General features: G+C 42.7%; 1 protein-coding gene across 3 annotated transcripts in view; it reads left to right on the forward strand.

The window, feature by feature from the left end:
• Positions 1-14,621, forward strand: part of EBF2 (EBF transcription factor 2) — a 135,065-nt gene that overhangs the window by 99,588 nt on the left and 20,856 nt on the right. For all 3 annotated transcript variants that reach the window (XM_035345127.1, XM_035345126.1, XM_035345128.1), the window contains 3 exons: positions 7,640-7,757; positions 9,517-9,647; positions 10,227-10,353. In XM_035345127.1, coding sequence (XP_035201018.1) covers positions 7,640-7,757; positions 9,517-9,647; positions 10,227-10,353 — 376 coding nt within the window. The remainder of the gene's footprint in view (positions 1-7,639; positions 7,758-9,516; positions 9,648-10,226; positions 10,354-14,621) is intronic.

Here is a 14,621-nt window from a genome sequence, read left to right on the forward strand (position 1 = left end):
AGTAGCGACATCACTCCAAATAGTAGCGACATCACTCCAAATAGTAGTAGTGTCCTTGCACGCTGTGAATGTGTTCATTTTCACTGCAGTTGTTAAGAGTTACATCAGGCAGGGCAATCAGTGTGTGGGATTGCTTGTTGGGTTTGAAGGGCCAGTTGTTCATCCCACCAGTACAAGAACATCTGAGCAGAGTAAAAGCAGGGTCAAAAAGCACAAAAAGCTACTTGACTGGTGATTTAATTCATTATGCTTTATTTTGGGGGCATATCTAAAACATTTGTTGGTTTTTCCTGATAAATTCTTTGCACAGCTGTTGTTATTAAGACCCTCTTCTTTCAAACATTTCCAGACACTCAGCTTCCCTTACCCAGACTTCTGCAGTGATGCTCGGTTGAATTTCTTTTAATTTGTACCCGTGTTATTCTGCGGAATCAAATCTCTTCATTTTCAGCGAGATAGAACTTGTCAGATCTCCAGAAGAAATTAAGATACTTTTTTATGGTTATAAAGAAAACAGAAGAGAGAAACCCTGTCTCAGGGTTCTCATCACTGAAATTGCTACTGAAATCTAGAGCTGAAAGGGTCTCATCCAAACGTCCTTGCTCTTTAATGGAAATTGAATGAAAGCCCAAAACTCAGGCTTGGTTGTTGAGACACAAATGTAAATAAGAGGCATGGAAATTGTGCCGTACAATGCCTCTGAGTGAGCTCTTCAAGCATGGAAGAGTGGTTACTCATGTCTGGAAAAGCGTCAAGTTAATGCTTCTGATTAGAGTTGGGTGTGAATGTACGGCTTGGGTTTGGTTTGGCTGATAACCAACGCTCCGGGGAGCTGGGATCCAGCCTCCGAGCCTGGCCTCACGCTCAGTACCTCGAGATCGACGATTTAGCTCTTGTACAGTACGGTTACAGTATAGCAAACTCAATTAAACGTTAGTTTTCACTTACATCACACCCATTTAAAAAAAATATGGGAGGGAGAAAAAGGGGTGGAAAGGTTACATTAACGCTGCATTGTAAATCTAATACAGCTCCAGATGCCTGAAGAGTTTTTTTTTAGAATAATTCTTTAGTTCGGAGAGCAACGCCAGCTGCTTTGTGATCACGTTCGCTATTTGAAATTGGCTTTGATATGAGGTAGAGCTGCAGAGATAAAAAGAAAACCCCTTAACTTTTACAGATTTTTAAAATGTTTCTTACGATGTTTTTCTACTGTTGAGAAGTGTTATACCTCAGAAGGTAAAGGATATATGATCATTATTTTAATGTTTTTTCCCCAGTAGTAACATAATTGTTGTGAATCTCAGGCTACTTCAGTGTCTGTCGGTGGCTAGAGCAAGGGCAGGGAATCTGTCTAGAACTAATGGATATCTTCATGGTTACTTGTGGCTGCCCAAGTACGTACACAGATCGAGTAATACGTCCTTGGGAACTTACCTGCAGCAAATATTGATCAGTTATCAGCCGAAATATCCCTGAATAAAAAGGAACAATTATCAGTGGAAAATGAAACAAACAAAAAAAAAGCATGTTTGAGTCACCTACACAAACCACAGTGCTATGTGAGTTCAGCTCGTCTGCAAATCTGAGTTGCCATAGGTATTGTCGTTACTGTCACGGCTGTGTTCGCACTGAGTGATCTCCCAGGAACAGAATAAAAAAAAAAAAAAACAAAAACGTGATGCCCTCCACTTAATGAGGACTTCTCCTAGAGAACTTGATTGAAGCCCAATGATACTTAGTGGTAATGACCGGTGTGTAATGGGGGACAATAATTCTGTGGAATTAAGATGAGGCACTCCAGCTAAAATGCTTCAGCTGAGACCTGGTGCTAACGCATTAGCCTCCTGTTGATTGGGAATTCTGCTTCATCCGGTAGCACACTGATTAAACAGATCCTACAGTGCCGTGTTTGAGGGAACGGTACCAGGCACGAGAACATCAATCCATCCTTGAACCAGCAGGATTCTTCAGAGAAGAGGAAGGTCGGCAATTGTCCTCTGTTTTCAGCAGACATCACGACACGGAATATTTCCTGGCAGGTATCCCCCTCTAGGTGCTCTAGGGAGAAAGAGAAAGGAAAAATAACAAGGTGTGTCCCTGGGGAGACTTCCTTCCTGACCTCGGAGTGGTTGGATCAGTTCATCAGGCGCGTGAGCCAAGCTGGCTGTGGTGGGGAACTCCCCCAGCCAGGTTCTGGCCTGAAGCACTGAAGGATCTGTGTCGTTCAGGAAAACCGGGTAAGGATGGTGGGCTCATGCTGCGGCTCAGGGATGTCATGGCCTGTAAAGAACAAAAGGGGAGGGCAGCAGCAAAACACAACTGGTTGAGATCAAATCACTCACAGCCTGATGGTAAACGGACGTGCTAGAGACCCCCCAGTCAGATTTGGATGTGGACAGAGATCCGAACTGTTGTTAGGGAGATGAATACTGCAGGGAGTAATGTCATTACTCACTAATTCCCCAGTTATAGACTGCAAATCAAGAGCAACTGGTATCCAGCAATCGCTGTGTGACAGATCTCTTCGTCAGAAAGTGACAAAAGGTGATGTTATTTTAGACTCTATATACATGTGAGGGATTGGCTGAAACTGCAAAAACAAAACAAAACAAACAAAAAAAAACAACACTCAAGGAGCTTAACGTGCTCAGATCTGAAGCCCAAACAGACACTGACAGCGAGTTGCCAAAGCTGTGTGCTGTCCAGTAGAACAAACCATAAATGAGATTCTGCCGGGTCTCGGGTAAGCGGTGCCAGTAGAAAGGATGCATTTGTACCACTGTACCCTTGAGCTTGCCTGGGATACGAAGTACTGGGTTACCCATCTTGGAACAGAATGAAACTGAAATTGGAACAGGTGCAGGAATGGTCAGTAAGGTGACTGGGGAGTGGGCAAGGTGGTCACACACCTTAGTAACGTGCACTGAGCAGGGACATTACTGCTCTCTGAAGATATCGGAAGGTAGATCAGAACAAAAATTAATAATAATTATTTATTAATAATCAATATTTAATTATGAATTAATAGTTAATATTTATCATATTTACAATATTGTATTTATATTTAAATATTATAATATTAACAATATTTAATTATCAATAATTAATATTAATATTTAATAACAATTTTGAAGACAGTGTTAAGTATAAAGCGACTACAAATAAATCTAGGCTGTAAGCCATAAAGTCCCTAACCATCAAGACAAGTAGGCTTTAAAACAGCAGTACCAAGCAGAAGCTTGAGCTGGTTTAAGACAAGTTAATAAAAGCAGCCACATGGTTTAGCTTCTGTAATAGCAGGAGACTGGATGTCAGTGACCCAGGAGTTATCTCCTAGCCCTGTGCCCCCATGCCCAAAACGAAGGCCACGTGCACGCTTCCCTGGTAGCCCCGAGTCTGCGGCAGGCCGGGGTATCAGGGAGGATTTCCCAAGGAATTTGGTGGAAGGTTTGAGCAGAGAGAAGCTGCTGGCATTTTTCACATTGTTTATCTTATTCCTAATCCAACTCTGAAGCAAACAAGTATCGCAGCATCTACTCCTGTATTACTCGCTCAAGCAAAACGCCTCTTGACATCAATGGGAGCCCCGTCCAAGTGAAGCCAGCAGGATGAGGCCTGACATCTTTTCTTCCACCCAGCTGGAAAATAATAATAATGATAATAATTTTTAAAATCCTCGTAGTAGTTATTCTTTTGAAAAGTTAAAATAACACAGTGCTGGGACTAGAGAGTTGTAAGGGAAAGTGCATCAGGAACGTAATATTGTTTCCAGATGTACAATGTCATAAAGAATTTTTTCCACACTTGGAATGGCAACAGGAATTTTTGGGGAGAGATCATTTACACAGTGATGAGATATGTTACATGTAAGTAAACGCCTGTATGCCTGGAATGTTTGTGCCATATGTTTGAAGAGGTGTCTCTGAGCGATGCAGCTTTTGTGTGTACGGGGATGTGTGTTCACTCGCATGTATGGGATCTGAAGTGGAACATGCCTTACAAATACAATGTATAGACAGGGGAGGAGAGATTGCAGTGCCTCCATCCAAGCATTCTGAAGCACTTCAAGGTACTTTAACATTTTTTAGTGAAATATCTCAGGTAGGTACAGTGCTTGCCTTCCCCACTACCCACTCTTCTCTAACATGGGCTGGCTGCTGCAGGAGCTGAGGATTTCAGCCTTCAAGCTGCTGATGTGAACTGTTGGGACTGATGGGGCTGTCAGTACTGCTGAGTCGGAGAGGTGATCTTCAAGATACCTGGGTACAGGTTTGTAAGGGAATACCAACACTTGGAACGGTGCAGGGACATGGAAGAGGGGCAGTGCGGCTCAGGGATCCCACGTGTAGCTGGCTTTGGCTGGATGTCACGGTAGGCGAGCTCTCGTTGCGGTTTTTGAGCAGGGAGCACTTGCAGGAATCCACCTGGGAAGTGAAAATAACGTGGAGATAACAGCACATGTGTTTCTCCAGTACTGCTGCACAATCGTTGCTGTAAGTCTGTGGCTTCGTAGCCAATAATGAAACCCTCACAAAGGTAATCCCTAAGGAAAATTTGGGGACTCCCACTGAAAGCCCTGCTCAGAAGCTTGCCACCCTCGTGCTGTTCCTATCGTTGGCACCCCATTGGGCTGGCTGAAGGAACAGCTCATTGCCACATCTCATCTTTTTGGTTCTTCTTGGTTGGTTGTGCTCAGAAACTCCACTGGGGTGGCAAGTTGATCAGCTGCTTGGGGCACAAAATCTTTTCTCATTTGTGCTGTCAAATGCAAATTTGGCCCAAAGCTACAACTACCAGAATCCATCGCCTGATGTATTTTGATGTTCTCATCATTCCCTTAGTCGTACATTTTGTAGTAACTACTGATTTTAGCTGAAAGACCATAAACTGAATAGGCAGAGAAGCCAAATTGTCATACAGTAGAAGCAGTGCCATCAGGTCAGGAAACAAACCAACAAAGAAAAACATTTGCCAGTAATTTGCCAGTGCTGTAGACAAATCTGAAAATTTAAACCTCCAGAGAAGCGTGCACATCACCTTTCACCAGCACTGCATACAGGAATACAGGTTAAAAAAAAAAAAAGGACCTAGAATGTTTTATGATGTTAGGAGAACAAGTGTTATTGATGAATTCGTGTTCAGAAGGGTATTGGTGAAAATGCATAGAAATGGTTAACAAGGTAATGGTAAGAAACGTTGACCTTGATTTGTTTAGCTAAGATGTAAAGATTTTTGAAGGTCAAAGGTGTTCTTGTGTAGTGTTTTGGAGTCTAACTGTGTCTGACCCTCTAACATTAAGCTGCTGTGGCCTGCAGTTTTGAAGAGTGAAGCAAACCAGGGGGAAAGAGAGAAGGGGGAGAGAACAGGAAATGGAGTGAGGTGTTTCAGGAAGTTGTCAGGAGTTGACTGATTGATTCCAGATGGAAAGGGTCACCCGTCGTGACCCAGGAAATACTCACTGGGGGAAAGCAGTTGGCTTGTGAAAGGGAAGGGCCTGGGAGTTAGGGACCATAGTGGAATGCACATTCCTCTTCCTTTTATCCATAAAACATTGGTTTTTAATCTTTGGTATAAAACAATTGGATTGCCATCTTCATCAGGCGGAGGGAATGCCTGGACCAAACGGGAGAGATCCAGCAGTTTTATGTCCGTAATCTTACTCCACAGCAACGAGTTGCCTTGTAGTAGGGATGACAAAGGTGCGTGCTGCATTTCCATGGCACCTTGGAGATGCCTGCAAATAAGGTCCAACATTTGAGAAAGTTCTGGTCCAGATCTGAGCCTTGCATTTCGTCCCGTCCCCGAGACCGCCGTATTTTTTCACCCTAGGTCCCAGCCTGCGAAGTGCCAAGGGGCTTTGACCCCCCTGTGGTGAATGGGAGAGGTGAATACAAATGGAGCCCCTCGTGGAGAGAGGTCTGAAAGTGCTTCTTCTGCTCCTGCTGCCTCAGGGAACAGAGGATGCTCCACACTTTCCTCCTCCACAGAGGACAATTGCTCGCTAGTACTCGTGCTGCAGGGACCTCTGCAACTGAAGTGTGGCTCTTGTTTTGTGCCCAACACTTCCACCCAAGTGGTTATCCAACAGGGAACGCGTGTACACTTGTAGTCTGCATACATTATAAAAGTCTCATACCGAGAGCATGTGCGTGTGTTTATCACATACCCTGTGTATGTGAGGTCAGATATGTGTATATTATATAATGTAACTGTATATATATGATATACTTCTGATTTACATTTGGTTACAATTTAAACACTTGTCGTAAATATTTCAGACACTGGAATAATTCAGGTCTATTCCCCTGTTGCCATAGTGTGCTCTGTGCTGGCCAGTGAGAGATGAAAATTTATTTCCATTGTTTAACGGAAAATAATGAAGTGCATCTGAGCGGGTTCAGCGATGTCATGCGGGAAATGTTCACTTTGGATAGGAGTCTCACTCCACCCAAATGTGCAATGATGAAATCAGTTGGCACACAAAAGCAACACATTTTGTGACAAGAATGCTTGAGAAATATAAAAGTACGCTATGACCAGAGCCTTTTGGAATGAATTAAACTTGTCTCAAGAAAGAAAGTATTCTTTCAACCAGCACAGTCCTGCAGGAAGGCCAGGTTTCTCCTCCTTTATGACAAGTAGAGTTTTACCAACAATTAGAGCTCGCCATTCGCTCACCCAGACCATGACAGCTGTATCTGTGAAAATTCATGAGCACAGGGGCAGGTTCTCAATGGCTGTGAAGGGCTGTGGCTGTGGGGCAGCTGAAGGGATTTAAGCTGATGTACCCCAGCTGATGGTCCCAACCTGAAAGTTTCAAAAAGATGCATCTTCCTGCAGGTGGTAAATTCTGCAGCTGATTTTTTTTTTCTATAAAATTATTTGTGGTTTAAAGGTAGGTATATTTCTGGATTTATAGGAAACAGAGCTTTGGGTATTGTGTTTTAAAGGGAGAACTAAATGGCCTTTGTTAACATCTGCAGTTACTTCCTCTACAAATTCAGGTGCTGTTGGAGCCCAGCAGCAGAAGTCAGGCAGGCTGAGGTTTTCACAACTGGTGCTTGATTCTGGCTGCTCAGGCTCAGGTATTTCTTGAGAGGCACCGAGCCTGCATATGTAAAAAACCAGACATGACATTAGGTACTTTTTTCACGTAGTAGGAGTTTCTATTTTGCTCGGTCAATGGAGACCTGTGTTTTCAGAGCAGCTGCGGGTGCATTTGCATGTGTGCGCAGTACGGCAGATGGCTCTGAGTCTGCATGGATGTATCAGAGGGCAAATTGCTGTGGTGCTCTGCAGCCTGCCCTCCTGCTTGGTATGTGCAGACCTCTTTGCCATCAGCTACGCTGCAGCGCATCATAGGGAACACAATTCAGGGCCATCTGCAGGAGCTGGTTCATTATACATTAAGGACTTTATATGGCCCTTAGGATGCTATGTTAAATGGAATTAATGCATAGAGTGGAGGCTGAAAATATTTTCTCCCATCCTTGCTAGGGAGTAAACCCTGTAGGACATGATTACATTTTACAAACAGAACAGGATTTTAAGTAAACTGAATAATTAATACTTTACAAGCTGAATATCCAAGTAAACTGTTTACCTGCCTCCCTTTTCTCCTTTTGCTAATGTCTAGGTTGTGCTATCAACAACAGTGAACGTGGACGGGCACGTACTGGCAGTGTCTGACAACATGTTTGTTCACAACAACTCCAAGCACGGACGGAGAGCAAGGAGACTTGACCCCTCTGAAGGTAGGAAGAACAGCACACAAATGAGTGCAAAAGCATATTGCCCATTCTTCGGTTTCTGTTTGTTTTCAGGAGGGAAGGGGAGCTAAGGGGGAACTACAGAACCTCAGGGGGTTTAGGGAAGGAAAAGGCAGGAAAACTGTCTACAGCATGCAAAATATGATCCTCTTCACATCTAAGAGGCTGGCTTCCCTCCCCCTTCTCCCAATTCATTAATTAGTTTGTCCAGCAGAGATGAAAAACATAGAAAGACTAAGTATTATCTAAAATTCAGACTTCTTTTTCAGCTGGGATAGATTTGATTTCAGGCAAATTAGGCAACATGACATCTTAGTTAAACAGAACTGTTACAGCACAAGATGTGTATGAAAAAGTGTCACCAGTTCCCTTAAACAAACTATGTGCAAAGCATAACAATGCACAGAAGGAAATTGACACTAATTGATTTTAGTTTGTTTGGCTAAGCAAGACTCATGGCCGTCTGCAGGATGGTTTTTGGACTATATTAAAGTAATTACGACTACTTGTATCTGTTAAATTTCAAAATGGTTGGTCCCTCCTCTCCCTCTTCTCATGCATTCATTACCAATGCATTCCACCTCTCTTGTGCAGGCAGTACTCAAAATTACCAGCAAATGCTATCTGTGTCTACTTCTCCCTCCCCTGCAGCTAGTGAAAGTGAGAAGAGCTAGTGATGTTAGTAGAAAAGACAAGTGAGGATATTATTTCATTATAATGTTTTGCTGTCCCACTTCTTAAATGTGCCCTGTATCAACCTATAAGAAGAATTAATGAACTGGAAGAAAATGATTGAATCAGTAAAGAATTCAGAGTGGTGTTAATTCTCCCCCAGCGGGCAGTGAAATGGTAGAAGGAAAATCCCAGGATTCCTAGCCTAGGAAGCCATCCAGTTTTTCCTTGACTGATTGGATGTGATTGACTGGCTGTTCAAAGGAGTCTCATGTTTTTGGAGCCCTGCCAAAGTTCCCCTCCACCTCTGACCCTGTCAACATTGGGAATGGAGTGATGGATTGACTTTGGTTATGGCCTGGAAACCATATTGGGTTCCTGATGGGATGTATAGTCCAGAGGCCTTGAACATATGGAAGAGAGAAGAAAAAAAAATCCGCTCTATAAAATCAAGAAAATTATTAGAAATCGTATTCTGACAAGAATTGGAGGAAACATTTGATATTTCCATATCTCTCTTACCCATTGATAAACTTCATAAATCTTAATCTACCTCCCTTTTCTCAGGCTTTAGCTGTTGTGTGATCGTATGCTAATGAGTGTTTTTTTAAAACAGCCTCTGCACAACCATTTAAGCGTTTCATTTTTACACCCACTACAGTTGGCCTATTAGGCTTTAACGACACAATGTTAAGTGCCAGTAATGAATAGGCAAGTAATTAACACTAGCAAGGCAGAGAACACTTATTTATTTATTTATATATTTGTTGGGCTTCCTGGAATGGTAAAGCAGCCTTCATGGGTGAATGGCTGGAGGGGACTTGTCCCAGGCCTTTGGCAGCGCTGGGGAATTCCTGCCAACCGTGACGCTGCAGCCGTGCAGAAACTCCCAGGAGTGGACAGGTGAAGTTCAGTCCCAGTACGACTTAGGACTGCTTAATGCACTCAGAAGTTGGGTGCACACATCAGCTGCAAGGGTTTACACACAGTGTTGTGAACTATCTCACAACTGTGCACAAATACAACCCCCCAGCCCTGATCTGATGCTCTGTTGGCCTTGGGTTTTGTTTAGCCACACCGTGCATCAAAGCAATCAGCCCGAGTGAAGGCTGGACAACAGGAGGAGCAATGGTGATCATTATTGGAGACAACTTCTTCGATGGACTGCAAGTAGTATTTGGAACCATGCTCGTCTGGAGTGAGGTAGGTAGAGGCACCTCCCTGCTATGAAGCTGGAGCAACACTGCTGTTACTTGGAAGGTGGAGGGGAGCGGTGGTTTTTCCCATTCCAACAATGCTACCAGAATGGTGGCGTGTAAGATGGGCCGTATAAACCTCTGTGAAGGGAATTCATGGGACATGCAAGGACTTCCCTCTGTGGAAGTCCTTGCTAGGTGACATTACTGAGGCCAACTGCCCAATAAGATCCAGAATGTGATTGATTCAGGAGTCTGGAGGCAGGGAAAGGTAGAGAAATAAAGCAAGAGGGCATGAACAGAGAAAGAATTAGTCTGGGAAGGAGGAAGAATTCCTTCTGGGTCCAGCAAGAAGCCAGCAAATAAGCAATACAATTTTTCTTGAGGAAAATTTATCCTAAAAAGCGTCTTCCTATCCTGGAGGCAAGAAACCAGACCAAAAGTATCGCCTGCCAGATCTATAGCATCTCCTACGCAGCAATAAGCAGTACATCGACTCATAAAGTATGTTTGGAGGGTGTAAATGCAAGTGGGGGGAGTAACATAGACATATCATAATTGCATCTCTCCTTTTGTTATTTCCCAGCTTATCACACCTCATGCCATTCGAGTTCAGACACCTCCACGTCACATTCCCGGAGTGGTTGAAGTGACATTATCATACAAATCCAAACAGTTTTGCAAAGGCGCCCCAGGCAGGTTTATTTACACAGGTAGGTGACTGTGATTTACGCTGGAGGAGCTTGAGCTCGGAGCCTCTTTGTTTTGGTAAACAGTATTGACAACTCCGTGCTTTGTTGGTTTGCTTGCTTTGCCTCTCGCTGTTTGAAGGCCACTCTGCTAGTTGTGGCATTTGGATACATAAGGAGATAGCTTCATTGCTGTGCAGAGGTGTTAAGGGACTGTTACTACACATGTTAATATTTTTTCCAGATTAGAGCTCGTGCTGTTATGATATGGGTCTGTCTGTAGATATATTGAATGTACAGTAACGTGATAGCATTGTTCTATATATCCAAAGATGTTTTATTTATAACGGTATTTATTTTACATTTCTCTCTCGCTGGGGGTAACCTTTCATTTTCAAGATAATCCCAGAGGACGAGGAGAGTGTCTTGTATCGAGAGAAGCCAATGAGCCGAGTGGAAAATAAATACAATTGTTATTTTATTTTTTATTTTATTCTTAAATGGATTATAAACTTGTTTAGTGCCCTACATTCACCTCTGCTAGCAGGAGAATACTAATATTATGGAGAGAGCAATCTATATATCTGAAAGGAAGAATCAGATGGGACCAGATGACCATCCCTCACTGAACTGTCAGTACCAGTAGTAGAGGCCATACCATGCCATACCAAAACTTCTGTAGCCTGTTAAGCATGGGTGGAGAATAATGGTGCACAGAGTTGTAAAGGGTGGATCCGTATTTAAACTGGATGACTGGCTCCCACCAAATCATATTCAGCTTTCTCAAAACGCAAGGATTGATTTACTTTTTTAAAGCCTCTTATTGCCAACAATCTGAAGTAATTAGGTAAAAAAAATAAGTAATTAGGAAAAAAATTAAATCCTAAATTAAAAATAATAATGAGGGTCCAAGAAACTTTTTTTTTTTTTTTTTTTTTTTTTAGTAAGGCAAAAACTTAACCACATCTTGAGTGAACTAGCTAGAATTTTTCTAAAACTGGAAAAATTTGAATGGAAATCTCACACTTCAGAGCTTTAGCAAGAACCAATGATTTGTGAAGATCCTCTTGCCACCCTATGCCATTTTGTATACACTTTTAAAGTACAAAAGCTAAATGACTGTTTACCTATGTATGTGGGAAGGCATTTATTCATGATTGTCATACGTAGAAACCTGCAGCAAGAAATAAGTCTTACATTATACAAGGTACTCTAAAGAAATATCAACTAAACTACAAAGGAATATTTTTGTTACAATAGTGGCGTGATCCACAGTTAGTTGAAGACATTAAAATGATATCCGTTGACTGGAACCGAATCAACCTCATGAAGATTAGGAGTTTGTTCTGATCTTGCACCAAAATTTGTTCTGGAATTATGCCTGGACCTGTGAGTTCAGGATGTGGCCAAAAGCTTGTGAAATACATTTTCTTCTAAGGCAGTGCGCTCATTCATCAGTCTCTGGGAAAAGCTGAACCTGATGCCTGAGCAGGTGAAGCCTTTCCCTGAGCGATATCTGGCCAAAGCCACAAAAGAGGTTAAAATTCCAAATCTGCATGAAAATACATTTGTCTTCCTGAAGAGAAGGAGCAGATTAATTTACTGGAGTCTAGCAGTCAGTAAGCAAGGAATCAACGGGCATTGATTCGTGTGTGGTGAAGGGTTGTAGGGGTAGCGTTACCTGTGATGCTTTTACCCTCAGAGCGGGGGGGGACTATTAATTCATGAGTTATTATTACACATTGAAACTACAAAGTTCTCCTATGCCATTTTTTGCTTGCTGAGGCCTTGATCCTCCAGTTCTTCACTACAAGCATCGGTCTGAAAGCTGCTGGTACGAGAACTGAAAGAGGTTTAGGAAGGGAGCGATGCGGAGATGTGTAAAATAGGAATGTGCATCCGCCTATGAAGTGGGAAATCTTTTCATTATGGTGAAGCCATTTTAAGTGCAAGACTTACTTGTACCATCTAGGGGGGACTGGAGTCAGCCTGTAGCAGTTCTTTGACATATTAATTAGCGTGCTGCCACAAAAAGGGACATGAAGATGTATGTAGGAGCTGGTGGAAGAGAAGAAAGTTAAATATACTATCCCTGTTTTACTGCTGTTACTGGCATTGGGATATCTGTTAGCATCCTCTGAGGAGTGAGTGGGTGCTCACTGCCATATGTTACAAAACAGCATTTCACAGAAGATGCCGAGCTGTTTGGGCGAGGGTAGAAGAGACAACGTTTCAATCTGTCTGTTCAGGAACCTGCAGCTCTCCCACCATGGCAGGCAAAATGATAAACACAGCTATTAGGTAGAGGCTCACCTGTGTAATCAATTCCCCCAGGTTGTTGCTGCTAATAGCAGTAAAAACAACTTCTAAGCTATGAAAATAACATGGTGGCTTTTTTTTTTTTTTTTTTATTTCCATGATTGTGCTATCAGAAAACTGCTGTGATCCTGCTGTGAGCAAACACACTGACTTTTAACCTAGGCAAGAGATATTCATGCAGGTCCTTCTGCTTGTAAGTTTTCTTCAGGCCCTCCCCGATAACTTCTGAACCTCTTCACCAGTTTCTGCCAGGCTTTATCAGAAAGGCAGAAGCACCACAGATGCACAGTCCAAGCACACTTTTTGAAAATGGAAAATTGTAAGAGAGATCTGAATTAATCCTTCATTGAAGGAAAGGCTGCAGAGCTCAATCATTATTAGACAGGAGAGAAGCTACCAGAAAACAGCCTCAGGAAACCAGGTTATTTAAATGCCACCGAATGCACAAATATCCATAGCACTCTGGAAAATGGCCTCACATCACAGAAGTGCAGGTATTTGTTGGAAAAAGTATAGCAGGCAAATATATAAAACACTGAATAGGCGAGTTCAATAGATTTTGTAGTCATTGGTGAGGTAGTCCGGTGCATCTTAATGAAAATGTACTTTTGTGATAATTGAAGCTTATTATTTTCTTGATATTTTTAGCACTTTATATTGCAATATATTCCTCCTAGCTGTCACAAAGTCTATATGTAACAAAACACCAGAGAATGAGGCAGCTTGGAAAGACAAATAAGACCACTTCTCTCTTGAACTGTCCTTTTCTCTAAAACCAGGAATTTCTCCCCTCAATACATCCCCTTTACGTTCAGCCTACACTTGACAAAAAAAAAAAAAAGAAATGCAGAGACATTAACATCGAGCCCAGGAGACTGAGGAGTGTGAAATCCTGCAAAGTGAAAGCCTGGGCAGACATCGTTCTGTCAGAATTAATAACAGCAGCAACAACTAGCAGCCCCGGCACCATCAGGGTCATGTTGTATTAAGTCCTTCATAATTATTAAGCGCTGAGATAACCTCAGATGAAAAGCACGGAGGGTCAAGTCACAGGGAAAGCACTGAACAGCTGGCTATAGGCACATTGCAGGTACGACCACAATAATTATTCATATAAAGCCAGACCTCAGAAGGTTCATCAGGGCCTCACTGCATCAGCCGTGGGCAGTTACAGAAGGACACGTGCTTCCATTTTATGCGAGGCACTGTCACAGGAAGCTGAAGGAAGACTGCCTGCTTGCCTGTGGTTGTGCAGGAAAGCTGAAGAGAGCCAGGGCAATAGAAGTCCCAGGTCCAAGTCATATCCTGTGATCACCAGGCCACCAAAACTTTTCAAAAAGATGGAAACAAAAGCAATCATTTTAGTATTGTGCGCTGCGTATCTGCCTCTGCCCTCAATATTTAATATACAATCAAATATTAATGTTTGACCTGATTATACTTGAGCTTTTTTTTTTTTTTAAGGAGTAAGAAGAAGACAGGTTGTTTGAAGAAGAAAGTGATAATCTGTTAGAAAGATGAGTACAAAAATTAGATATAAATTTCAAGGGTAAATCTAAACGCCACAGCGGAGCTGTTACGGGAGCTCGTACGCGTCCTGTAATGTGTATTTATAATGGGCTCCTAGCGAAGTGTGCTGTGCTGGCAGCGCTGCAGTTATGGTTCTGTCAGCATTTCCCCTCCTAAGTGCTATCATTCAGGGTGCTGCAACTCAGCCATCAAATTCCTCTCATCGCCCAAAAGTGATGCGTGGACTTTTCCATACGGTTCCCAGATGGGAAACCTCTCAGAGTGAAACCAACAGGATTCTGTGGGCTTGTAACAGTGCACTACAGAGCGCAGCAAAAACCTGGGGGAACGGCTTGCTACAAGCTAACGGCAACTGCTGAACCAACTTACCTCAGTAGTAAGTGTGTACTTAAAATGAGGGAGATAAAAAGTCCGTTTTTACATCACCGCAGCTAAGCATCGTG

This window comes from Oxyura jamaicensis, chromosome 22 (genome assembly GCF_011077185.1).
Source record: "Oxyura jamaicensis isolate SHBP4307 breed ruddy duck chromosome 22, BPBGC_Ojam_1.0, whole genome shotgun sequence".
NCBI lineage: Eukaryota > Metazoa > Chordata > Aves > Anseriformes > Anatidae > Oxyura > Oxyura jamaicensis.